This window comes from Rhinatrema bivittatum, chromosome 7 (assembly GCF_901001135.1).
Source record: "Rhinatrema bivittatum chromosome 7, aRhiBiv1.1, whole genome shotgun sequence".
Classification (NCBI taxonomy): Eukaryota; Metazoa; Chordata; class Amphibia; order Gymnophiona; family Rhinatrematidae; genus Rhinatrema; species Rhinatrema bivittatum.
The window spans coordinates 53,110,520-53,135,515 of NC_042621.1; the positions used below are offsets into that span (position 1 = coordinate 53,110,520).

Here is a 24,996-nt window from a genome sequence, read left to right on the forward strand (position 1 = left end):
CCCATAACATTCCGTGGTTTCATTTTTAAGCACCAGAGCCCTTCATGTATTACATGGATGTAATAAATAATTGATTCATGGAACACTTGGTTCAGGAACCAACAAGAGAGGGAGCTATTTTAGATTTAATTGAGTTCCATCAGGATTTGATGAGAGAGGTAACAGTGGTGGAGCCACTTGGCAACAGTGATCATAACATGATCAAATTTAAACTAATAACTGGAAGGGGGACAATAAGTAAATCTGCAGCTCTAACACTAAACTTTCAAAAGGGAAACTTTGATAAAATGAGGAAATTAGTCAGAAAAAAACTGAAAGGTGCAGCTGTAAAGGTTAAAAGTATTCAACAGGCTTGGACATTGTTTAAAAATACAATCCTAGAGGCGCAGTCCATATGTATTCCACACATTAAAAAAGGTGGAAAGAAAGCAAAACGATTACCGTCATGGTTAAAAGGTGAGGTGAAAGAGGCTATTTTAGCCAAAAAAACATCCTTCAAAAATTGGAAAAAGGATGCATCTTAAGAAAATAAGATAAAAACACAAGCATTGTCAAGTTAAGTGTAAAACAATGATAAGACAGGCAAAGAGAGAATTTGAAATGAAGTTGACCATACAGGCTCATCATAAAAACTTTTAAAAATATATCCGAAGCAAGAAACCTGTGAGGGAGTCAGTTGGACCATTAGATGATCGAGGGGTTAAAGGAGCTCTTATGGAAGATAAGGCCATTGCAGAAAGACTAAATTCATTCTTTGCTTCCATGTTTACTGAGGATGTTGGGGAGATACCAGTTCCGGAGATAGTTTTCAGGGATGATGAGTCAGACGAACTGAACGAAATCCCTGTGAACCTGGAAGATGTAGTGGGCCAGATTGACAAACTAAAAAGTAGCAAAATCACTTGGATCAGATGGTATGTATCCTAGGGTACTGAAGGAACTCAAAAATGAAATTTCTGATGTATTAGTTAAAATTTGTAACCTATCATTAAAATCATCCATTGTACCTGAAGACTGGAGGGTGGCCAATGTAACCCCAATATTTAAAAAAGAATCCAGGGGCGATCCAGGTAACTATAGACCAGTGAGCCTGTCTTCAGTGCCGGGAAAAATAGTGGAAACTATTCTCAAGATCAAAATCGTAGAGCATATAGAAAGACATGGTTTAATGGAACACAGTCAACAAGGATTTAACCAAGGGAAGTCTTGCCTAACAAATCTGCTTCATTTTTTGAAGGGGCTAATAAACATGTGGATAAAGATGAACCGGTAGATGTAGTGTATTTGGATGTTCAGAAGGCGTTTGACAAAGTCCCTCATGAGAGGCTTCTAAGAAAACTAAAAAGTCATGGGATAGGAGGCGATGTCCTTTCGTGGATTAGAAACTGGTTAAAAGACAGGAAACAGAGAGTAGGATTAAATGGTCAATGTTCTCAGAGGAAAAGGGTAAAAAGTGGAGTGCCTCAGGGATCTGTACTTGGACCGGTGCTTTTCAATATATATATATATATATATATATATATATATATATATATATATATATATATATATATAAATGATCTTGAAAGGAATACGACGAGTGAGGTTATCAAATTTGCGGATGATACAAAATTATTCAGAGTAGTTAAATCACAAGCGGACTGTGATACATTATAGGAAGACCTTGCAAGACTGGAAGATTAGGCATCCAAAAGGAAAATTGGTTCTTACCTGCTAATTTTCGTTCCTGTATTACCACGGATCAGTCAAGGACAGCTGGGTTTTGCCTCCCCACCAGCAGATGGAGACAGAAGAAGACTTTGTGGACTCTGTCCTATACCCCTGAGGTGCCACCTTGTGTCTGCCAGTATGATTCAGTACCCAAGCAGAAAAAACAGATACAAAAAACCATAACACCACCTCCCTCACAGAGCAGAGGATATGAAAACACTACATAAACCGCATGTAACAAATAACCAATGTCGACACCAGACGGAGCCCGAATGTAGATAACAGACGGATCCCAAAAAAATGCAGAGAATAAAACTTGCATAGAGAATGACCAGCCACCAGCCGAGCGGACTCTCCGTCATCTTCCTGGGCGGGCATCTGGACTGATCCGTGGTACTACAGGAACGAAAATTAGCAGGTAAGAACCAATTTTCCTTTCCCTGTACGTACCCGGATCAGTCCAGGACAGCTGGCATGTACCAAAGCTATCTTAACCAGGGTGGGACTGAGAGAGTCCCGCTCGGAGCACACTGGCCCCAAAGGAACCGGGCTCTGGAGCCCGGACATCAAGACGATAATGTCTTGCAAAAGTATGCGGAGACTGCCAGGCGGCCGCCCTACAAATTTTCTGTGGCGACACCTGCTGACACTCTGCCCAAGAAGTCGACTGCGAACGAGTAGAATGAGCCTTAAGGCCAGAAGGAAGTGGACGACCCTGAACCAGGTAAGCAGAGGAAATTGCCTCCTTCAACCATCGGGCAATCGTTGACTTAGATGCCTTCTGCCCTTTTCTGGGCCCACTCCAAAGTACGAAAAGGTGGTCTGAAAGCCGAAAACCGTTCGTTACCTCTAAGTAGCGTAACAGAGCCCTTTTCACGTCCCACTTCCGCAACTCCTTTGCCTCTGGAGAAGAAGAATCCACCCCCGCAAAGGAAGGAAGTTCCACGGACTGGTTCACATGAAAAGAGGACACCACCTTTGGGAGAAAAGAGGGAACGGTTCTCAAGTAGACTCCCGCCTCGGAAATCCGCAAGAAGGGCTCCCTGCACGACAAGGCCTGAAGCTCGGACACCCGTCTAGCGGAAGAAACTGCCACCAGAAAAACCGTCTTGAAGGTCAGATCCTTCAAAGTCACCTGACGCAATGGTTCAAAAGGAGCCGAACAAAGCGCCTTGAGTACCAGGTTCAATCTTCAAGAAGGACAAGGACTTCGGACCGGAGGGCGAAGGTGCTTAGCGCCCCGCAAAAAACGAACCACATCCGGGTGAGAGGCAAGAGGCACTCCCTGCACCTTCCCCCGAAAACTGCCCAGGGCCGCCACCTGCACCTGCAGCGAATTGAATGCCAAACCCTTGGCTAGGCCTGCCTGTAAGAAATCCAGAACTTCTGGAATAGACGCCTTGGCGGGCTGTACACAGTGGTCGATACACCAGGCCTCAAAGACTCCCCAGACTCGGACATACGCCATAGACATAGAAGTCTTGCGGGAACGTAAGAGCGTGGCCACCACCGCATCAGAGTAACCCTTACACTTCAACCGACGCCTTTCATAAGCCATGCTGCTAGACAAAAGCGATCTGCCTCTGTGAAACAGATGGGCCCCTGCCGCAGTAGCGTGGGAGATGGATGAAACCTCAGTGGACCGTCCACTGCCAGAGCCAAAAGATCCGCGAACCACGGGCACCTCGGCCACTCCGGGGCCACTAGAATCACTTTTCCGGCGAGTCTTTCGATGCGGCGCAGGACCTTGCCCACCAACGGCCATGGGGGGAACACGTACAGGAGAATGTCCCTGGGCCAGGGGAGGACCAGGGCGTCCACCCCCTTGGCCCCCGGTTCCCGCCGACTACTGAAAAACCGAGGGGCCTTGGCGTTGCGGTGAGTCGCCATCAGATCCATAGCCGGCGTGGACCACAGACGATGAAAGGCGTCGGAGAGTTCCCACTCTCCGGGATCCAGTTGGTGGCGACTGAGGAAATCCGCTTGGACGTTGTCCACGCCAGCAATGTGGGATGCTGCTATCCGGTAAAGATGCGCCTCCGCCCAGCGGAGCAAAAGCTGTGCCTCCGCCACCACCAGACGGCTCCTGGTGCCGCCCTGATGATTGATGTATGCTACTGTCGTCGCATTGTCGGAGAGCACCCTCACCGACTTGCCCTCCACCAACGGAAGGAGGGCCTGAAGGGCTAAGCAAACCGCTCTGGTCTCTAAGCGATTGATCAACCAGGAGGCCTCCTGCCTGGTCCACTGACCCTGGACTGCCGTATCCCGACAAACCGCTCCCCATCCGGAGAGGCTGGCATCCGTGGTCACTACGGTCCAGCAGGGAGTCTCCAGGTCCATCCCCTGACGCAAGTTGTGCGGAGAAAGCCACCACTGCAGACTGGAACGCACCGCCCTTGACAGGGGAAGGACAGTGTCGTAAAGCTGCGAGTGAGGCTTCCAGCAGGACAACAAATCTGAGTGAAGAGGACACATATGTGCAAATGCCCATGGCACGAGATCGATGGTCGAGGCCATGAAGCCTAGGACCTGCAAATAATCCCAGGCCGTAGGATGAGAGAGAGATTGGAAATCAGTCACCTGTTGCATGAGCTTCCAGACTCTTTCCTCCGTCAGAAAGACCTTCCCTAAGACCGTATCGAAACGAGCCCCTAGGAATACCAAGTTCTGAGAGGGGGTCAAATGGCTCTTCGCGGGGTTGACCACCCATCCCAAGGAGCCCAACTTCCAAAGGACCCGTTGTACCGCGTCCCTGCAGACACTTTCCGACTTCGCTCGAACCAACCAATCGTCCAGGTACGGATGGACCAGGATCCCCTCCCATCGCAATGCGGCCGCAACCACCACCATCACCTTGGTGAATACCCTGGGAGCCGTGGCCAGACCGAACGGAAGGGCGCAAAACTGAAAGTGGCGCCCCAGGACTGCAAACCGCAGGTATCTCTGATGGTCTGGACGGATGGGGATGTGGAAGTACGCCTCCGACAGGTCCAGAGAAGCTAAGAACTCCCCTTTGTGCACCGACGCTATTACCGAGCGAAGCGTTTCCATCCGAAACCGGGGCACCTTCAGAGCGTGATTTACGCGCTTCAAATCGAGGATGGGCCGAAAAGACCCGTCCTTTTTTGGGACCACGAAGTAAATGGAGTAGCGCCCACGCCGCAGCTGCCCAGCGGGCACCGGAACTATGGCCCCTAGATCTTGCAGGCGTTGCAGGGTGACCTGTACCGCCACGCGCTTCTGGCTGTACGCGCAAGGGGACACTATGTAATGGTCCCTGACTGGCCGTGCAAAATCTAAGGCGTAGCCGTGCTCTATTATGTCTAGGACCCAATGATCGAACGTCAGTTGGACCCACACCTCCCGGAAAAGAGACAACCGTCCCCCAATCTTTGGAACGGAAGGGTGGGTCGGCCGCACTTCATTGCGTAGCCTTGGAGCCCCCATGGGACTGGGGGGCACCATCCCTGGCTGGGCGACGGCCCCGAAAAGACTGATTCCAAGAAGCCTGTCGGGGCATGTTCTGACGAAAGGACGACCTGGTGGACCGAGAAGACCGGAATCGACGATTCCCCCCGAGAACGATTTCGCTGAGGAAAGGTACTTTTGGACCGGTGTCTATCCTCTGGCAACCGGTGAACCTTGTTCTCACCCAGAGACTTAATCAAATCTTCCAACTTTTGCCCGAAGAGGAGCTTCCCCTTAAATGGCAAGGAACCCAGCTGCGCTTTTGAAGACGTATCCGCTGTCCAGTGCCTGAGCCATAGGAGCCTGCAGGCAGAAACCGCTGAGACCATTGTCCGGGCAGACATCCTCAGGAGATCATACAGGGCGTCAGCGCCGTACGCCACCGCCGCTTCCAGCCGACTAGCTCGCTCTGCTGCCGCACCAGATAGGTCGGACTCAGCCTGCCAATCCTGAACCCATCGGAGACAAGCCCTTTGGGCGAAGCTGGTACACATAGCTGCCCTGATTCCAAGGGCCGACACCTCAAAAATCCTCAAACTGCAGCTCCAGCTTACGATCCTGCAGGTCTTTCAAAGCTGTACCCCCTGTTACCGGAATAGTGGTCCTTTTGGTGACCGCGGCATCAATCTTGGGAAGCCTGAGGAGCTCCAACGCGTCCTCCGGGAGCGGGTACAATTTTTCCATCGCTCGGCCGACTTTTAAACCTAGCTCTGGATTGTCCCACTCCTTATACAATAAGTCCGTGACCGACCAGTGAAAGGGAAAGGAACGAGCCGGACCTCGGAGACCCACCATGACGGGGTCCATAGATCCAACCCTGGAATCCTCAGGGGGGACTTCAATAGCGAGCTCCTCTAGAATAACCGGAATCAGCGGCCCCAGCTCATCCCTTCGAAACAGGCGCACCACCTTGGGATCATCGCCGTCTGTCGCCTGGACCGCCCCCGGCTTGGCCGGCTGAGGGTGAAGCTCAGGATCCTCTTCCTGTCCGTCGCCAGAAGGCAACGGGGGCGCTGGATCGTCCTCCGATGAGCCCGATTGAGAAGACTCTGTCAGCTTTACCTGAGAACGGAGAGGACGCTTCGGCTTGGGGGCATCCGCCCCCTCCGACTGCCTGGACCGTTTCCGTGACGAAGACTCCCGGGGCAACTTGGATCGTGACCTCCGTCCAGATCTACGAGCTTTGAAGAACTTGCACATCATGTCCACAAAGTGGGAGGAGAACGAAGAAGAAGAACCATCCGACTCTGGATCCTCCTCATCTGAGGAAACCCCAGTTAGAGCTATCGGCCCCATGCCCCCACCAGGAGCAGCTGGCCTCGGGGAGAGCGGAGGAGGAGAAGACCCATCACCCAGTGCATCCAGCGCTGTCTTCCTGGTCTCGGAAGGTTGCTAACAAAGCCTCCGAACCAGCGCTCAGCTGGAATGGAGCCGGGTCTTTTTCCCTAAGATCGGGCCTCCGGGGCTCCCGACGTGATCTTGAGCCTTACCCAGGCTCCTTTCCAAGTAAATCCCGTGAGGAGCCCTCCCCCCCCGGAGAGACAGGCCGTGCAAACCCCAGCGCGGGAAATCCGTGCGCGCGCACTGCCACAGGCTGAGCAGGCCGCACCACGCGGCATATCCCCGGGCTCGATTTTTTGAGTATCCGAAAAAAGAACAGCGGCATTCGGCGCAATTTCACGGTCCCCCCCGGGCCGAAAAAACGGTAACGAAGCGGCGAAAACGGAGCGAACACCCGGCCGGAGGAGGCTCTAACTCCAGGCAAGTTTTGAAAAGAATTTATAAAAAATTGTAAATTTTAACTTTACCTGAAGAAACGGCAGGCTGGACGAGGATGAGTGGCCGAGACCCCTGGCATCACCCCGAGCCACGGCAGAAGTAGGGTTCCCAACCCTCTGCTCTGCAGCCTCGATTACCAGGGGGGATGGTCCCACCAGGACCTGACAACCCCCTGGGAGGCTAGACGCTGCACTGCTTGCCTGCAGCCGAAAACTTCCTTTTTTTTTTTTTTTTTTAAATTTAAAGGAACCCTACCAAGATCCCTAACAACCCAGGAAAAAAGGCAGCACTAAGCTAAGAATAGCAAAAAACAAACCCCTAACTTAGCACCACCGAGAAACACTAGGCTTTGCACCTCCACCATCTGCTGGAGACAGAAGAATACTGGCAGACACTAGGTGGCACCTCAGGGGTATAGGACAGAGTCCGCAAAGTCTTCTTCTGTCTCCATCTGTTGGTGGGGAGGCAAACCCCAGCTGTCCTGGACTGATCCGGGTACATACAGGGAATGGCAGATGAAATTTAAATGTGGACAAGTGCAAGGTGTTGCATATAGGGAAAGATAACCCTTGCTGTAGTTACACGATCTTAAGTTCCATATTAGGAGCTACCACCCTGGAAAAAGATCTAGGCATCATAGTGAATACTTTAAAATCGTCGGCTCAGTGTGCTGCAGCAGTCAAAAAAGCAAACAATGTTAGGAATTATTAGGAAGGGAATGGTTAATAAAATGGAAAATGTCATAATGCCTCTATATCGCTCCATGGTGAGACCGCATCTTGAATACTGTGTACAATTCTGGTCACCGCATCTCAAAAAAGATATAGTTGCGATGGAGAAGGTACAGGGGAAGGGCAACCAAAATGATAAAGGGGATGGAACAGCTCCCCTATGAGGAAAGGCTGAAGAGGTTAGGGCTGTTCAGCTTGGAGAAGAGACATCTGAGGGGGGATATGATAGAGGTCTTTAAGATCATGAGAGGTCTTGAACAAGTAGATGTGAATCAGTTATTTACACTTTTGAGTAATAGAAGGACTATGGGGCATTCCATGAAGTTAGTAAGTAGCACACTGAAGACCAATCGGAGAAAATTCTTTTTCACTCAACGCACAATAAAGCTCTGGAATTTGTTGCCAGAGCATGTGGTTAGAGCAGTTAGTATAGCTGGGTTCAAAAAAGGTTTGGATACGTTCTTGGAGGAGAAGTTCATTAACGGCTATTAATCAAGTTTACTTAGGGAATAGCCATTGCTATTAATTGCATCAGTAGCTTGGGATCTTCTTAGTGTTTGGGTGATTGCCAGGTTCTTGTGGCCTGGTTTGGCCTCTGTTGGAAACAGGATGCTGGGCTTGATGGATCCTTGGTCTGACCCAGCATGGCAATTTCTTATGTTCTTATGTTCTTAAATTAAAAAAAACAATTTTCTGTTAATAGGAAGGTGAGGAGAAATAAGGATGCGCAGCGACCCTCATTCCATTTTTAAGTAACTAGCACAAAAAGAAACCAAATTAGCATAAATTTGAAGTTTTTGAGCAGCAGTGCCAATGAAGGCTTCAACCCTGGCTATTGGTGCCACTGCTCACAAATTTCAGATGTGTTATGATTCAATCCTTCTTTGTGTCTGTAGCCGTGTGTCCGATATGTGTGCAGATGTTTTTCTTCTGTAGCGACTGCAGTCTGTGAATTAGCCAGGCTCTGCTAAACGCTGGCCACAGCATGTCTTTCTTACTCTGCCTTTGGAAATTCACTATGCAGCAAAACTTGGGGTTGCCCCATTACTAAAGCTGCATTAAAAACGTAAGGGACCCTGGTCAAACCTTTTGGGTGGGTCCATTTTATTTTTCCATATTTGGATTTTAAATGACTTGCTTTTCCAAATCCAAACTCAAGGCAAGTTACAATCTGACACAGTAGCTTACCAGAAGGCTTACAATCTAAGGGCATGGTTTACTAAGCTGCATTAGGACTTTACTGCACCTTAAATGCTTTAACGCAGCGATAATACACTGAATTTCAAATACTGCGAGTTATCTTTCCCCGATATTAAAATAAGCCAATCTGCAAGCAAATTCATGCAAATGCAAGAAAATCAGTTCAAGCATAGCATGTTATGCAAATTAAATAACATGGCTTGTCTCAAAATTCATAAGCCACATTATTTGCAAGATAACTACACTTTTAAGAGCGATGGCTAAACTTTTCCCAGGATTATCAGGCCATTAACTCACTTCCCAACACTTCTAGTATGTACCCCTAAAGGTCTCAAGCAGCCCACATTCTGGCTACCCATCTTGATAGAGAGAAACCCTCTGTCTGTCTATTGAGATTCTAGCTCAACTTCCACCAACACCAACATGAAATAGCCAAAGTATAAAAAGTATCCCCAAAAAAGGTGTTTGTTTTTTTTTTAAATTTATTTATAATTTTTTAATACATAGACAATATTAAATTATCAATGAACCAGTCAGAACAGTTTACATCAATTTAACCTCTAAAGACAACAAAGGAAAATAAACAAATACTTAAGCTGGCTGTCCTGTAAAAAGAAAATTCTGATGCCTCACTACTTTTCATTATAGCACATAATTATTTGCAAAACTTCTAGGTAATAAAGCGAACTTTCATTTTAATTCTCCAGTGTTTGGATGGGTTCCTATACCAGTGGGAGCCCTTGCATTAATAAAGGATCTTAATTAAATAGGATCAAAAAAATATGTATCTATTATTATTTAGTCTAACCACACATTTACTTGGATACCTTACAATGAAATCCGCACCAACGTCTCTGACTTCCTGATACATTGCTAAGAATTTCTTTCTACGTAACAGTTTCCCTGGCAATATCTGGGTAGACCCAGACTTTCCCTCCCAGAAAAACTTTTGATCTGTTACGAAAGAAATGCTTTAAAAAGGAATCTCTATCTGAAGGAAATAAAAATGTAACCAGTAACGTTCCTCTAAATTCTATTTGAGTCTCCATGGACATTTTTTAAAAATCTGTTATATTCCCATCCTCAATTTGTATCTGGTTACTATTTCCTTGTGATGTTTTAATACCTTTTTTCCCTTCATTCAAAAAATATATTTTGGCAATAGGTGGTATTGCCTCTTTAGGAAATAAGAGAATCTCTGTAACATATTTCTTAAAAATATCTAGAGGGAGATTTAATTTTACACATGGAAAATTCACCATCCTTAAATTCTTATACCTAATCTCATTCTCAAGGATTTCTATTTTTCTGGTATTTAATGTTTCTCCCTGTATCACCTTATTTTGTATCTCTTGTATCTGAATTACCTGTTTTTCTATTACATTCATTTTATTTACATTTTCTTTAACTACTGGTTCCAGCTGACATATATGATTTTTAGTTTCAAACATTATATTTGCTAACATGGTAATAGAAGATTCTTAGGATGTCAGTGCCTTCCATACTAATTCCAAAGTAATTTCCTTTTTAGCTACTAATTGCAAACCCAAGGGTTGGATCCCCAGCTCAATCGTTTGAACATGATCACACATATTCAAGTCCCTTCTATCCTCAGATATTAATGTCTTAGGAGCCAAGTCTGGATTTTCTCCACCGTCTGCCCCAGAAATCTGTTGCTGCAGATGGGCTTTCTTTCCAGACTCTCCAAAAAGCATATTTAGGGACCCTTCCCCATCTTTTCCCACTCCGATGGAGGTAGCCTCAGCCATCAACTTTGGAGGGTTGGCTAACTCAGAGATTGGATGCTGGTGTCCATTTGGATTAGAGGGGGTCACTGGAGCTTAAATATATATGAGCGTCCAACATAGAAGACGTGTGCTCTGCGTCTATCAATGTAACGGACTGCCTACTCGGAGTCAAGTTGTTTGCTGGAGAGAAGAAGCCAGTCAAAGTAGATTGCAAGGTTGAGGTTATCGGAGTAGACGGAGTCTCTACTCGAACTCTACCTTTGCGCTTTGTATGCGGCATTAATTCAAAGAAAAATTAACTTAATTGACGGGGTTCTTCCTATCTCACTTTACTCACAGTTTGGCACCAGTGGAGGATGAAGGAGCTAGCCCTTGATCAATAGTGTTGTGAACCGCAGTTGAAAAAAACTTAGACGAATCCACACCAGACGAAGCCAAACAGACAAAGCCGCGTATGCGCCTTTGTCACACGCGGCTTCGTCAGCGCGCCGGCGTCAACTGCACACCACAGGAAGGCAGTTTAAATACCTTCCTGGTTTGGGAAAGTGACGTCAGCGTCTGCGAGGCAATGCAGGAAACAGTTCAGAGTTCAAAGAAACAAGCCGTCGGGGCCAGCTACTGCTAGACCCCAGGTCAGGTAAATCCTCCCAGTTCTCCTCAAAAAATTAGCCTCGGAAGGCAGTTTAAATACCTTCCTGGTTCGGGAAAGTGACGTCAGCTTCTACGAGGCAATGCAGGAAACAGTTCAGAGTTCAAAGAAACAAGCCGTCGGGGCCAGCTACCGCTAGACTCCCAGTCAGGTAAATCCTCCCAGTTCTCCTCCCCAAAAAAGGTTTTTAAAAATACCTTGGCCTGTCCTCAACACTCCTTCCAAAACCCCACTCCCTTGAAGTAAAATAATTCCACCCCACCCCACCCCAGTCCCCTGATCCCCTTCAGTATTCACTACAAGCCCCCAGTGGTCTTGTGGAGTCTGGAGCTTCCCCTAGGGCCCTGTGACACCATTTAAAAAATGGCATTGATTGGCTGCATAAACTTTCCCTTTTGTATACTGTATCTTGTTTACAACCACAACATCTCAAGATGCTGCACATATAGGATGATGACTCCAAGAGGTCATCAAACCCAACTAGGGCTCATGGAAAAGCTCTTAAGATTAGATAAGTCCAAGTCATCTGCATCGGCATTGGAGGTATCAATGTTGCTGGTTCATTAGTGTAACCCCATCTTTGGGTGGCTGCTAAATACTAATGGGATCCTAAAAGTATTTGTCATTTCTTTGGGGCTGGATCACTCCTAGCTAGCACTCTCACTGTCTCTTTTCCCCAGGGTCGGGATTCTTTGCTGGTAGGGGAAAGACATCTTTCAGAGCCTGAAGTGACAGGGATGTTTTTTGTGACCCTAGGAGAGGGGTATTTGTCCCTCCTTGTGGGTGCTGTGAGTGCCAAAAAATACACTGAAACCATGGATAGTGTCCAAAAGAAAAATACTTTACTGGAGATAAAGCAGGTGAAATATGGTACAATTAAATCAGTCCTCAGCACCACAGCGCTTCTAATTCAGTCTTTTTCCTCGCTCTCTGTGCAAGGGTCTCTCAGCTCCAGGAAATGAGAAGCACTCACCTTCCCAGGCTTGGCTGCGCAGGATATCCTTGGTAAGGCAGGAAGAACCCCTTCCAAAACTGGCAAAAAAGGGGCAGTCTAATGCACTCAGAGTCTACAATTCCTTCTCTCCCCAGGGGTGAAGACTCCAAGAGGTTGTCCTCAAAAGTCTTAAATGTCTCTTGCTCTCAGTTAGATGTTTCACTTCTCTCTCAGTCGAATCCTTGATGTGAGCGATCTTCTCTGGGGCATGCAGTTCTCAATGTCCCCTGGTAAGGGAAGAAGAGGGACAGCAAATTTTTCTTTCCAGTTCTTCTCTTAACCAAAATCCTTGTCCCAAATGGAAGATAACACCAGCGTGCCCTTGCATCAGGTTACCAGCATATCTCCTTCCTCTTTGAGGGTATAGAGGGGTAGATCTTTCCTATCCTGGGAACTCCAGGTACAGGGTTCCTTGTGTCCTGAATCGCGGTGACATCGAGAGGTCTCACAAGGCCTCCTACAACAATAAAATACTGATTCCGAAAAATAACCCCAAGATAAACTCAACCAGCCAGTGAGTGGACTGGAAGTGCAACCTTCTGACCTTGCTTATGTTTTGCCTGGATCTTCCAAGTGCACCTGAAAATCAAACACACTCTCCTATACTGCCACCTAACAACTCAAAAGGTACTGCCTCCAGTCTCTCTGTAGAGAGCTGCTTATAAATCCCCTTCCAAGGGGACAGCTACACCAGCTCCTTCAAAGGGAGGGGCAGTATGTGAATGCTACCTCTACCCTATTTAGCAAACTCACTGCCCTTAGCTAAAGGAGTAAACCAGGGCCTTAATGGTAATGATCCCGAAGGGTCCATTACATCAGTATTGAAGAAGCATCAACCTTCATTAACATGGAACACAGATAGAGGCTGAGGGGACAGAACATCCTCAGGCTCCTTTCACCCAATGAAAGCACAGGAATCCACCTCATTGGTACTGGCACCAAGGAAAACTGATGTGGCAAACTGAGTGAAAGCAAAAAAGCATCGACACGGATCCCAGTTGATACTTGGCGACGAAAGCAGTGAAATATTGGCAGCAGAGATACATCCTCCCAAATGTTCCTGCAGAGAAAGCTGCTCATCTTCAAGAGAACATGAGGAAATGTGACACTTCCAAAGGCCCAGGTCACAGCTTCCGATACATTTCAGGTGACCCAGGAAGATATGACTCCTCCTCGTCTTCCACCCTGTGTTGGCAGCGACAATTTTTGAGGAGTATGAAAGCAAGATCCAGAAAGTACTGAAGCATCAACTGTCTTAATTTGGTATAGCTGTATCAAGTGATGCAAACTGACATCCAACTTATCCTGGAAGCTCTCTGTGCATTGTCAACTATGGCACCTGGAGGGGCACTGGCATTGACACTATCAAAACCATTTATTTCCAATGCATCAGGAGAGGAAACATTCCAAATGCACAAGGATACATTGGAGTCTATGGCTCCCTCTCCCTACTCAAGTCCTTTAATAGGTGTTGACAGAGACAGGTGCACACCAGGTAACCTCACTGATCCAACCATCAGATTCAAAGTCTGAGGTTTCCTGGGAGTATGATTATGGATCTGAAGATCTGAGTCTGCAAGTCTTCCCTCCAACCTCTCTCCTCAACAGGAAAGGAAGAGATCCCCATCTGAGGACTTCTCTGATTTTGTAAAGGAAATATCTAAGAACATTTCAGTTGATTTGGAGGAGGTGGCAGAACTCTGGGCCCAACTTTTGGATATCCTCCAATTTCTCAATCACCTAAAGGAAATTGTGGCTGTGCCCAGCCAAGATATCCTTGAGGAAGCACAGATGAGACCCTCCTTTGTTGCAGACCGGTTAACAAGGTGACAGAATTTATTGTAATCAAAAAGCTCATACATTCAACAAACAGCAGCTTATGCACCAGTCTGTGGTAGTCAGATTGGCCTCTTGGCTTTCTAGAGAGCCTAAGTCCCCCAGGAGAGAGTTTCATATTCTTGATACTGTTGGGAGAAAATGTTACTAGAATGCTATGTTAACATCCCACATAGCATCCTACCAACTCTTTGAGTCAGTACTTGTTGAACATTATGGAGAAAGTTATGGCCCTCTTGGATGGTCTTTCTCAATAGACATCTGATCACCCAAAAGCACTATTGGAGAGGGTCAGGAGTGTGGAAAACACATAGTTCATTCGAATTGATGATGCTGAGACAGCATCGAGAGCCTCTACTATAGGAATCTATGTTCACAGATTTTTATGGCTATGAGCTTCTGGCCTTAGAAAAGACAGACTTGTTGATGTAAGTTGTCCTTGACCACCGAAAGTACTTAATCAAGCTTGATAATTTTGAATCTGCTCACATTCCCCTCACACAAGGCGTACCCCAAGGCTCCTCTTTATCGTCCACCCTCTTCAATATATACTTACTCCCACTCTGCCACCTACTCTCTAAACTAGACTAAAATTCTTCTTATATGCAGACAACGTACAAATACTTATTCCCATTCAGAAATCCATCAATGAAACCCTTCAGTACTGGGAAATATGTCTGACATCCATCAATTCTCTCCTCTCCAATCTACACCTAGCACTCAACGCCTCTAAAACTGAAATCCTCATTCTAGCAAATCAACCAATCGACGCAATCCACCAAATGATTCAAAACGCCTCACAAGCTCACACACTACCGCCCAGTGTCAGAGACTTAGGAATCTCCCTAGACAATCAACTAAGCTTCAAACCCCACATTAAATCACTTCTAAAAAGGGGCTTCTATAAACTTCAAATCCTCAAAAAACTGAAGCCCCTCCTCCACGCCCATGACTTCCGCACTGTTATGCAAACCACCATACTATCTAAACTCGACTATTGCAACTCCCTTCTCTTAGGCCTCCCAGCCTCCACCACCAAACCCCTTCAAATCCTTCAAAATGCTATGGCAAGAATCTTAAACACCAGGAAAACTGACCATATCTCTCCCATACTCCAAGATCTCCATTGGCTCCCCATCACCTTCCGTTCCCAATACAAAACACTTACCATCCTCCATAACACATTATACAATAACAATTCACCCTGGCTTGAAGATATGCCACAATTCCGTCAAGCTAATCGCCCCACCAGAAACTCCCTTGCTGGCACTCTCCAAACCCCCTCACTTAAAATTGGGCACCTTACCACCACCAGGGATAGAGCCTTCTCCATTGCGGGCCCCACCCTCTGGAATTCCCTTCCCGCCAAACTCCGCTTAGAACCGTCCCTGAGCCATTTCAAAAAAGGAATCAAGACATGGCTCTTTAAACAGGCATACCCCAATTCCTCTCAATCCTAGTCATTGTCCTCCTTGAACCATCCCAGCTCCCGCTCAGCCTATATACCTTCTCCCTTACCTCCCATTTACCATCCCAGTACCCCCCCTGCTCCCTCCTCCTAGCGCCCCTTAGCCTCCCCTACCCCCGCCCTTTCACCCCCTAACAACTGCTCCTTGAAAGTACCCGTGCTTTAATGTACCCCCTTTTCCCTCTACCCCTCCGCTCCTTCCCCCTTTTCGCTCCCTCCCTCTCTACTCCCTTCCTTCTGCACCAGCATTTAACTGTAATTAAGTGCACTTGCCTCCTTTATACAGTAAATATGTTTCATATGCTAAGTTCTTAAGTGCACATGCCTCCTTAACATTGTTTATAAGTTCACTTGCATATCTAATCCTAACATGAATGCAAAATGTTGTAACTCTGCTCGTTGACTCTCTTCTCTTGTACATTATCCAGTTAGCCCTCTTTCCTCGTTCATTGTAATTTCCTTTCTTAGTTACTTGTAAACCGACATGATGTGTCCTACGAATGCCGGTATAAAAAAGTGTTAAATAAATAAATAAATAAATAAATGTAAGAGAGATAAAAATCAAGGAAGCAGGGATCAAATAAAAAACCATGTCTCCATGCTTCAGACTCTCTCTATGGCCACTTCTGACTCGCCCTCATCATCTATAAGGTACACAAGTAGGGCACCCAGGAGACACTTCTATCCTCTAAAAAGACATTATCCTCCACCCCCTCAACATGTTCCTTGCTCTCATTCTAGATAACAGAGGATCTAGAAACCACAGACTGCTCCCCAACCAAAACCCGGGATGGGGTTTTGACAGGATCCAGGAAGACATAACCAGTATTCCAATGGCCATTCCAGAGAACCTCCCTGTTGGGGAAAGACTAGGGTTTTACATAAACCATTGGTCCAGTATAACTTCAGACACCTGGGTTCTCACCATCATTTGAAATGGATAACGACCGTCTGTTGGAAAATCCACAAAACTGCTCAATGACTGTAACAGTATACCTTTCAACATCAGGAGCTACTTCTGAAGGAGCAACTGAACCTGTCCCACCTGGGGAAACAGTGGGATTTTATGTCAAGTATTTCCCATTCAGACAACTACCAACAAAGACTGAATTGCATAGTCTGGGTAAACAAATAAGTGTGGGAGTAGCTTGCTTGTTGCGGTGGTTACTACTCCGAACCAATTATTTATATTCTTTTTTTTTTTTTTTAAGCCTGATACTTCACTTTGAATACATATACAGCGTAGCTCACTGCTTCAACGGCAGGGGAAATGAAGAAAAGAGGATTTATATTAAGACAACCAACAAAGACTGAATTGCATAGACTGGGTAAACAAATAAGCGTGGGAGTAGCTTGCTTATTGCGGCAGTTACTACCCCTAACCAATTAGGCTTGATACTTCACTTTTATGCAGCTCCAGCACAGCTCTCTATATCAATGGCAGGGGTGGAAGGAAATTAGAACCAAAAAGTTACCAATAAGGGCCCTAACCTCAGCAGTCAGAGTAACAGATAAGTATGAGAAAAATAACCGTGAAAGCTGCTGGGCAGATTGGATGGGCTGTTTGGTCTTCTTCTGCCATCATTACTATGTTTCTATGTTAATACCAAAGAAAATGGGAGGCCTCTGTCCCATCCTAGAGCTAAAGGACTTGAACAGATACTTAGTAAGAGAAAAGTTCAAGATGATTTCTCTGGGCATAATTCCCTTTCTTTAAAAAGGAGATTGGCTAAATTCCCTGGATTCAAAGGATGTGTATACTCACATAGGGATATGTCCAAGTCACAGGAAATCTCTCAGATTTATGATAGGGAGCACCACCTCCAGTATTACATCCTGCCTTTCGGCCTAGCGTCTGTACCTTGAGTACTCACAAGCTAACAATGGTCGTAACACACCTAAGCATGCAGAGATGCATGTGCTTTCCTATGTTGATGATTGCTGGTCAAGAGTACTTTTCAGGAAGGTGCAAACAAATCAATGCGCAAACCCATTCAGGCACTGGAGTTGCTGGGGTTCATCATAAGTCATCTAAAATTCCATCTATGTCCGTCACCTCAACTGGAATTCATAGGAGCTCTATTAGACACGACTCAGGCACAGGCCTTTCTTCCACAACAAAGTGCCATTGCTCTGATTGTCCATTGTGGTAGAAATTAACAAAAAAAAAAAGAGAGAGAGAGAGAGAATCAGCAGTCATCAGCACGGCACTTGTTGAGAACACTGAGCCTAACGGCATCAACATCAGATATAATACCTTTGGCAAGTTTCTGCATGAGATGAGCCCAATGGACCCTAGTGATTTATCCACCCTATACAAAGTGTTCATAATAGAGTGGTTTCTACACACGTCCCAAGTTCCTTCACAAAGGTAGTGTCAGACTTCCAACTTAACCAGTCAGTCATCGTGCCAGTACTTTTTTCCAAACCACATGTTCACAAAAGGTAAACAGGCCTTACACAGTCTGGACCGCAAGACAGCTTAAGCCTTCTATGTGAAGCGGACTGAAAGTCCACCGACCTATTTGTTTCTTTTGTCTCAAATAGACCTGAAATTACAGCAGCCCAATGCATACGGTCTAACAGGATAGCAGACTGCATCTCTTTCTGTTGTGCCCTGGCAAGCCTGACTCATTGTTTTAGACCTATGACAGCATCAGTGGCCTTTTTGAGCTCAGCCTCCACGGAAGAGATTTGCAAAGCTGCGACTTGGTTTCACTCCACACATGCACATCTCATCATGTTTTGGATAGGGACACCCAAATGACAAGTAGGTTAATCAATCTGTCCTGAAAGATTTATTTGAGGTTCACAAACCAACTCCATCATCCCTAGGACCCATTTTTATTTTCAAATTGCCTTAAAAATTTTTTCAAAATGGCCTGTTGCCAACAACAACATTGTTGTGCCCATTGTCACTGTTCATAAGAACATAAGAAATTGCCATGCTGGGTCAGACCAAGGGTCCATCAAGCCCAGCATCCTGTTTCCAACAGAGGCCAAACCAGGCCACAAGAACCTGGCAATTACTCAAATACTAAGAAGATCCCATGCTATTGATGCAATTAATAGCAGTGGCTATTCCTTAAGTAAACTTGATTAATAACCTTTAATGGACTTCTCCTCTAAGAACTTATCCAAACCTTTTTTTAACCCAGCTACACTAACTGCACTAACCACATCCTCTGGCAACAAATTCCAGAGCTTTATTGTGCGCTGGGTGAAAAAGAGTGTTCTCCGATTAGTCTTAAATGTGCTACTTGCTAACTTCCTGGAATGCCCCCTAGTCCTTCTATTATTTGAAAGTGTAAATAACCGAGTCACATCTACTCGTTCAAGACCTCTCAAGATCTTAAAGACCTCTATCATATCCCCCCTCAGCCTTCTCCAAGCTGAACAGCCCTAACCTCTTCAGTCTTTCCTCATAGGGGAGCTGTTCCATCCCTTTTATCATTTTGGTTGCTCTTCTCTGTACCTTCTCCCTAGCGCCTCTTTTCGGACAGGAGCGGCGTCTGTCAGCGGGTTTGACAGCCGACGCTCAATTTTGCCGGCATCGGTTCTCGAGCCCGCTGACAGCCATGAGTTCGGAAACCAGACGCCGGCAAAATTGAGCGTCCGGTTTTCAACCCGCGAGCCGCTTTTAAATTTTTTTTTTTTTGTTTACTTTTTTTTTTAACTTTCGGGACCTCCGACTTAATATCACCATGATATTAACTTCCAAGTTAATATCACCATGATATTAAGTTGGAGGGTGCACAGAAAAGCAGTTTTTACTGCTTTTCTGTGCATTTCCCCGGCACCGGCAGTAATTAGCGCCTACCTTTGAGTAGGCGCTAATTTCTTAAAGTAAAATGTGTGGCTTGGCTGCACATTTTACTTACTGTATCGCGCGGGAATACCTAATAGGACCATCAACATGCATTTGCATGTTGCGGGCGCTATTAGGTTCGGGGGGGTTGGATGCGCGTGAATAAGGGGTAAAGCTAGCCCGTCCAAAACGCGGGTTAACAGTGCGCTCCGCTGGAGTGCACTGTACTGTATAGGCCTGTGAGAGGGTCCTCAACGGTAACGGTAACATGGAATAGAATTAGTTTTTGGGTACTTGCCAGGTTTTTATGGACTGGATTGGCCACTGTTGGAAACAGGATGCTGGGCTTGATGGACCCTTGGTCTGACCCAGTATGGCATATTCTTATGTTCCTCACAGGATGCAGAACAAAACTGCAAGTTTGGTAGAGCTTTGGAAAGCTCTAGAAGCTATGAGGTCGAAGTTTGTCACTGGGACTCTGTCTGATAACATCAACCACCAACTCTCCTTGGAGAACACCTGTGACAGGTAATTAGTTTTTGTTTTCTCCATGGAGCGGAGGAGCAGGCTAATAAAGCAGCAGGCTGGGAACCAAGGAAACCAGGATTCAAATCCCTCTGCTGCTCCTTGCGACCTTGGGCAAGTCACTTTATCCTCCATTGTCCTAGGTACAAATGTCGATTGCTCTGATGATAGGGAAATACCTACAGTGCCTGAATGTAATCAGCACTTTAGTGCAGAAAGGCAGAATAAAAGTAAACAAATAAAAATTCTGTGAAACTATATTCTCTTACCTATTCTTCAAGTTAGATCAGGGGCAGGCAACCAGATCTGCCCAAACAGATCTGGTTTTCAGAACATTTATCTCATGCATAATCATTATAGATATCTTAAAAGCCAGACCAGTTGGGTGAGCTTCCAGCAGAGGGTTGGGAAACATTGTGATAAGGCATAGCATGTTTCACATCAGAATGGAGGCCTCTGTTAACATAGAAATAAAGCACTTTCAAGATCTGATGCTGTTCAATGCTTTTAACACATAAATACACCAAAATACCTGCATATATATTAAATACAACATGCGGAGGCAATTTTGAGTTGTCCACATAGTTACAAATTAATCAATACTTTTATCATGTGCACCTTGTAGTTAATCTGCAACGAGAAATCACCTAATTTTTGAAAATTAGCATAAAACTACAGTACACATCCTAAAGTGCCTGCGTGCTTTGCATTTTGTGTGTGGGGTGGGGTAAAATAGCACATGTGCTTTCCTCCACTACCACCTCTTCCGGGAGCACTGATTTTTAATCCAGCTGAAGAAATATGCATGCTGTGGAAGGTTATCGCCAACCAGGTCCGTTTACCCGAGCAATCGGGTTTGAATTTTGCCCCGGCGGCTGCAGCCACGTGAACGGGGTTGAATGAGGCCACGTTGGAAGCTTTATGCCAAGTTGACCCCTATGTTAATACGTAAATATCAAAGCTGGGCAAATTCCTTTTGATCTTACCCTGTGCTACTGCTGTAACAGCAGTGAAACAGAAGCCAGACGTCAGGCAAAGAAGCAGCAAACTCCTGGCACAGGGAGCCATTCTTCAGATCTGGAGGGAGAAGGAGAAGACGAGTTCACAAGCGTTGCAGGCTGTTGCAACATTTGGAACGGTTACAAGTCGATGTTGTAACTTTGCAGTGAACATGCAGGAAGGGGATGGAAAGCTGGGACCTACGGGCAGGCTCGGGAGCTCATGCTTAGTTTAAAAAATGAGCCTCATATTAGGTGGTCTAATTCGTGTCACATTTTCTGGCCATTCACTTTTTTGTGCTCCTAATACCGTGTGTCCCACCCCACCCCACCTAACCTACATTAAAGGCTCGATCCCACCTCGGTGTTGAAGGGCGGCGCATGGTTGAAATGGTATCCACGTCCGTTTTTGTTTCTTTAATGAATAATTTTAGCAAAGCTAACAAAAAAAAGTTAAGCACATGAGTAACGGGGTTTTTTTTTTCAAGGCCAAGTTTGTTTGCCCTAGAAAGAGCCTTCTATACATTTCCTATCTTTGGTCGCATGCCGTAACTTAACGCCTGATTTTCTGTATAAAGCACCACCATTCCGAGCTTTAAAAGTAAGCGCTTTGCCCTGCTCCTCCTCGCAAACGTGAGCGGCTGTTTGCCGGTACTGACCTGCAACAGGGCCAGCCGCGGCTCCGTGGTGCTGCTTCCCCTCCGACCTGAAGGGCGGCGGCTGCGTTTGCCCTCCGTGCACCTTTCCCCCTCCCTTGTTTGGACTTTGTTTCGGGCAGTGCGATAAGAGTTGGCCGCCTGCGGGACCGACGAGAGGCGGAAATCTGTAATAATCCAGGGGTGTGGGCGACTCTCCGGCGTCTGGGACTCAGCAGCAGCTCGCTGGCGCCCCCCGGCTTCTTCTCTTTCTGACCCTGTGCTTTCGGGCTCTCTCCTCCCGCTCCGATAACATTTAGTATTACAGTTCTTTACACTAAACCGTGGCAGGGGTGCGAGTGAAGTTGCGCGCATTTTCTCGCCCTGTACTTCGCGAGCCGGCAGCCCCCCCCCCCCTCGGGGGACGTGGTTCTCGGGCGTTCATGAAAGACCTAAGGCAGGCAATGGCAGAATCAGAGGCACTGAATTATTATGCAGCTCATTCTCCTTTCAGATAGGGGTAGATATGTGACATATAGTGTTTTGGACAGTGATCCAGATGTGTGGCTTAATGTGAACATGTGGCTCCAGGTAATAAGGTGCAGGGGAGTCATCGTCTCTTGTAAAGTATTCTGGAAGCTTCTCAGCATGAAAATCTTTGCTGTACAGAAATTGAAAAACGAGAACTGGTTTTCCCTCCCTTCCCTCTGACCAGCCCCTAAGGAAACATGCTACGACTACCCCTTGACCTACTGTTTGTTTGTTTTGGGTTTTTTTTTTAGTGTACTCACATTACATATAATTACTGTGTAAGCGCAAGCATTAAGGGGCCCTACCACAAAGGACTTACAAATCTCAGAGCAACCACAAAATATAGAGAAATAAAGGGAACATAAAAGCAAGGAGTAAATTTGTAATGATTTAGCAGAGAAAGGAACAAGAGACTCGATGGGTTTCAGGTTAGCAAAATACTTTGCAGAGGAATTGGGATTTGATGGCGTGGTGAGGAGATGGATTTTCTAAAGCAAGTGGGGAAAATGGAGACCTGAGCATGCTGCAAAAAACAAAAGGAGGCGAGAAAAACAAAAGGAGGCGAGAAATAGTTTAAAAACAAGCGTAACATCAAATTAGATTTAAAAAAATTATTGAATGTGGGATGTAAGAAACAAATAAACTTTCCCTTCTCTGGAAGAATTATTTATTTATTTAGAACTTTTTTTTATACCGACCTTCATGTAAGAATACACGTCACATCTGTTTACTGCGAAACATTCAACATTGGCTTACAGTGATATAACTGTTTGTAATACCATTACATAGAATAGGAATTACATCAACTGGGGTGGGGGGTTATAAAATAAACTGATTAAAAATAAAATAACTGATCAACATGTGTAACTTAGAAACATAGAGTTGACGGCAGAAGAAGAAGAGCAAATGGCCCATCCAGTCTGCCCAGCAAGCCTCGCACTTTTTTTTTTCTTATACTTATCTGTTACTTTTGGCTCTTAGTAACCTTTTGGTTCTATTTCCCTTCCACCCCCACCATTCATGCAGAGAGCAGTGTTGGAGCTGCATCTAAGTGAAACATCTAGCTTAATTAGTTAGGAGTAGTAACCGCCGCAATAAGCAAGCTACACCCATGCTTATTTGTTTACCCAGACTATGTAATTCAGTCCTTGTTGGTTGTTATCTGTATATAGATCCGCTTTTCTTCATTCCCCCTGCCGTTGAAGAAGAGAGCTATGCTGAATATGCATTGAAAGTAAAGTATCAGACTTTCTCCCCTGCCGTTGAAGCAGAGAGCTATGCTGGATATGCGTGAAGTATCAGACTTTCTCCCCTGCCGTTGAAGCAGAGAGCTATGCTGGATATGCTGGTAGCAAAAGAAAAACAACATTGTTTGAATAAAGAGATAATGGTGAAAAGGGAGGGGAAGATGAGGAGATAAGGTTACAGCAAAAGGGTAAGCTAATGGATAAACTAACAATCTGATAATAATCAGATTATATCCTGTCAAGACCTGTCAGGTCCCATGTATGAGAAAGTTCCTTCCTTATGGAAATACTTGTCTGAAGAGCCACATTTTGAGCTTTTTTTTGAAGGTTAATGGGCAGGGTTCCAGACGAAGATCAGGGAGGAGAGCATTCCATTGCTGTGGATCTGCTGTCGATAAAGCGCGCTTCCTTAATGAGGTTTTTGCTTGGGGGGGGCGTAGAGAGTGCCTTTGTAGGCTGATCTTATAGGTCTATAGGATGTGTGGAGTCGAAGAGCGATATTTAAGTCGAGGGGGGTTTGATTGTGCAGGGATTTATGAATCATCGTAAGGACTTTGTGGATAATTCTGAATTTAATGGGAAGCCAATGCAGATTCCGAAGTATGGGGGTAATATGATCTCCTTTGCTGGTGTTGGTCAGTATCCTGGCGGCGGAATTCTGTACCATCTGAAGGGGTCTGGTGGTGTTAGCAGGGAGTCCGAGAAGTAGCGAATTACAGTAGTCTAGTTTTGAGAAGATAATGGATTGAAGAACCGTGCAGAAGTCCTGAAGGTGGAGGAGAGGTCTCAGCCTTTTTAGAGTTTGTAGTTTGAAGAAACAGCCTTTTGTGGTGGTGTTAACAAATTTATGCAGGTTAAGCCAGTTGTCTAAAATAACTCCAAGGTCTCTCACCTGGGAGGTGTCCAACTTTTGGGAATTGATGGATTTGTTGAGTGCCCCGCTTTTGTCATCCTGTGCTATAATAAGGATCTCTGTTTTATTGGTATTGAGGACTGTGTTGAGGCTAGCGAGGAGGTGGTTTATAGACTGTAGACAACTGTTCCAGAAGCTAAGGGTTTTGGAGAGGGAATCTGTGATCGGGATAAGGATTTGCACATCGTCTGTGTAGATAAAATGAGTTATCTTTAAGCTTGTGAGTAGGTGGCACAGCAGGAGAAGGTGGATGTTGAAGAGCGTCGGGGACAGAGAGGATCCTTATGGGACTCCCAGAGTGGATCTGACTGGGTGGGATTCTTTGTTATTGATTCTAACCTTGAAGATCCTGTTGCTTAGGAATGATTTGAACCACCTGAGAGCCATACCCGAAATGCCCATCTGAAAGATGATCTATGAGCATTGAATGGTTCACAGTGTCGAAAGCCACAGAAATATCTAGAAGAGCGAGAAGATATGGTTGTTTATTGTCAAGGCCCAGGAGAATGGAGTCTGTGAGCGATATTAATAGTGATTCCGTGTTTAAGGATTTGCGGAATCCGAATTGGGCAGGTGCGAGGATCTTATGTTCCTCAAGGTATTCTGTGAGTTGGTTATTGACTATTTTTTCCATGAGTTTTGCAATGAATGGAAGGTTGGCTATTGGGCAAAAGTTGGAGGGATCAGCTGGGTTCAAGTTAGGTTTCTTTAATAATGGTTTGAGGATGGCAAGTTTTAGAGAGTCTGGTACTA

At 45.7% G+C, this 24,996-nt stretch overlaps 1 protein-coding gene across 6 annotated transcripts in view; it reads right to left on the reverse strand.

Annotated features, from left to right (window-relative positions):
- The window catches only part of LOC115095118 (fatty acyl-CoA hydrolase precursor, medium chain-like), a 129,871-nt gene extending 108,052 nt beyond the window's left edge, over positions 1-21,819 (reverse strand). The window contains exons 1-4 of one of the 6 annotated variants that reach the window (XM_029608380.1): positions 21,577-21,810; positions 20,906-20,996; positions 20,189-20,375; positions 17,485-17,719 (exon numbers count right to left, since the gene is read on the reverse strand). Coding sequence is in view for 1 of the 6 variants with exons in the window: in XM_029608379.1 (XP_029464239.1) it covers positions 20,906-20,987 (82 nt within the window). In the remaining 5 variants the exon portion in view is untranslated. Of the gene's footprint in view, positions 1-17,351; positions 17,372-17,484; positions 17,720-20,188; positions 20,376-20,905; positions 20,997-21,576 lie in introns of those variants that run through there. The other 5 variants (XM_029608382.1, XM_029608379.1, XM_029608383.1 and 2 more) reach the window with 5 other exon arrangements.
- Positions 21,820-24,996: the final 3,177 nt, after the last annotated feature.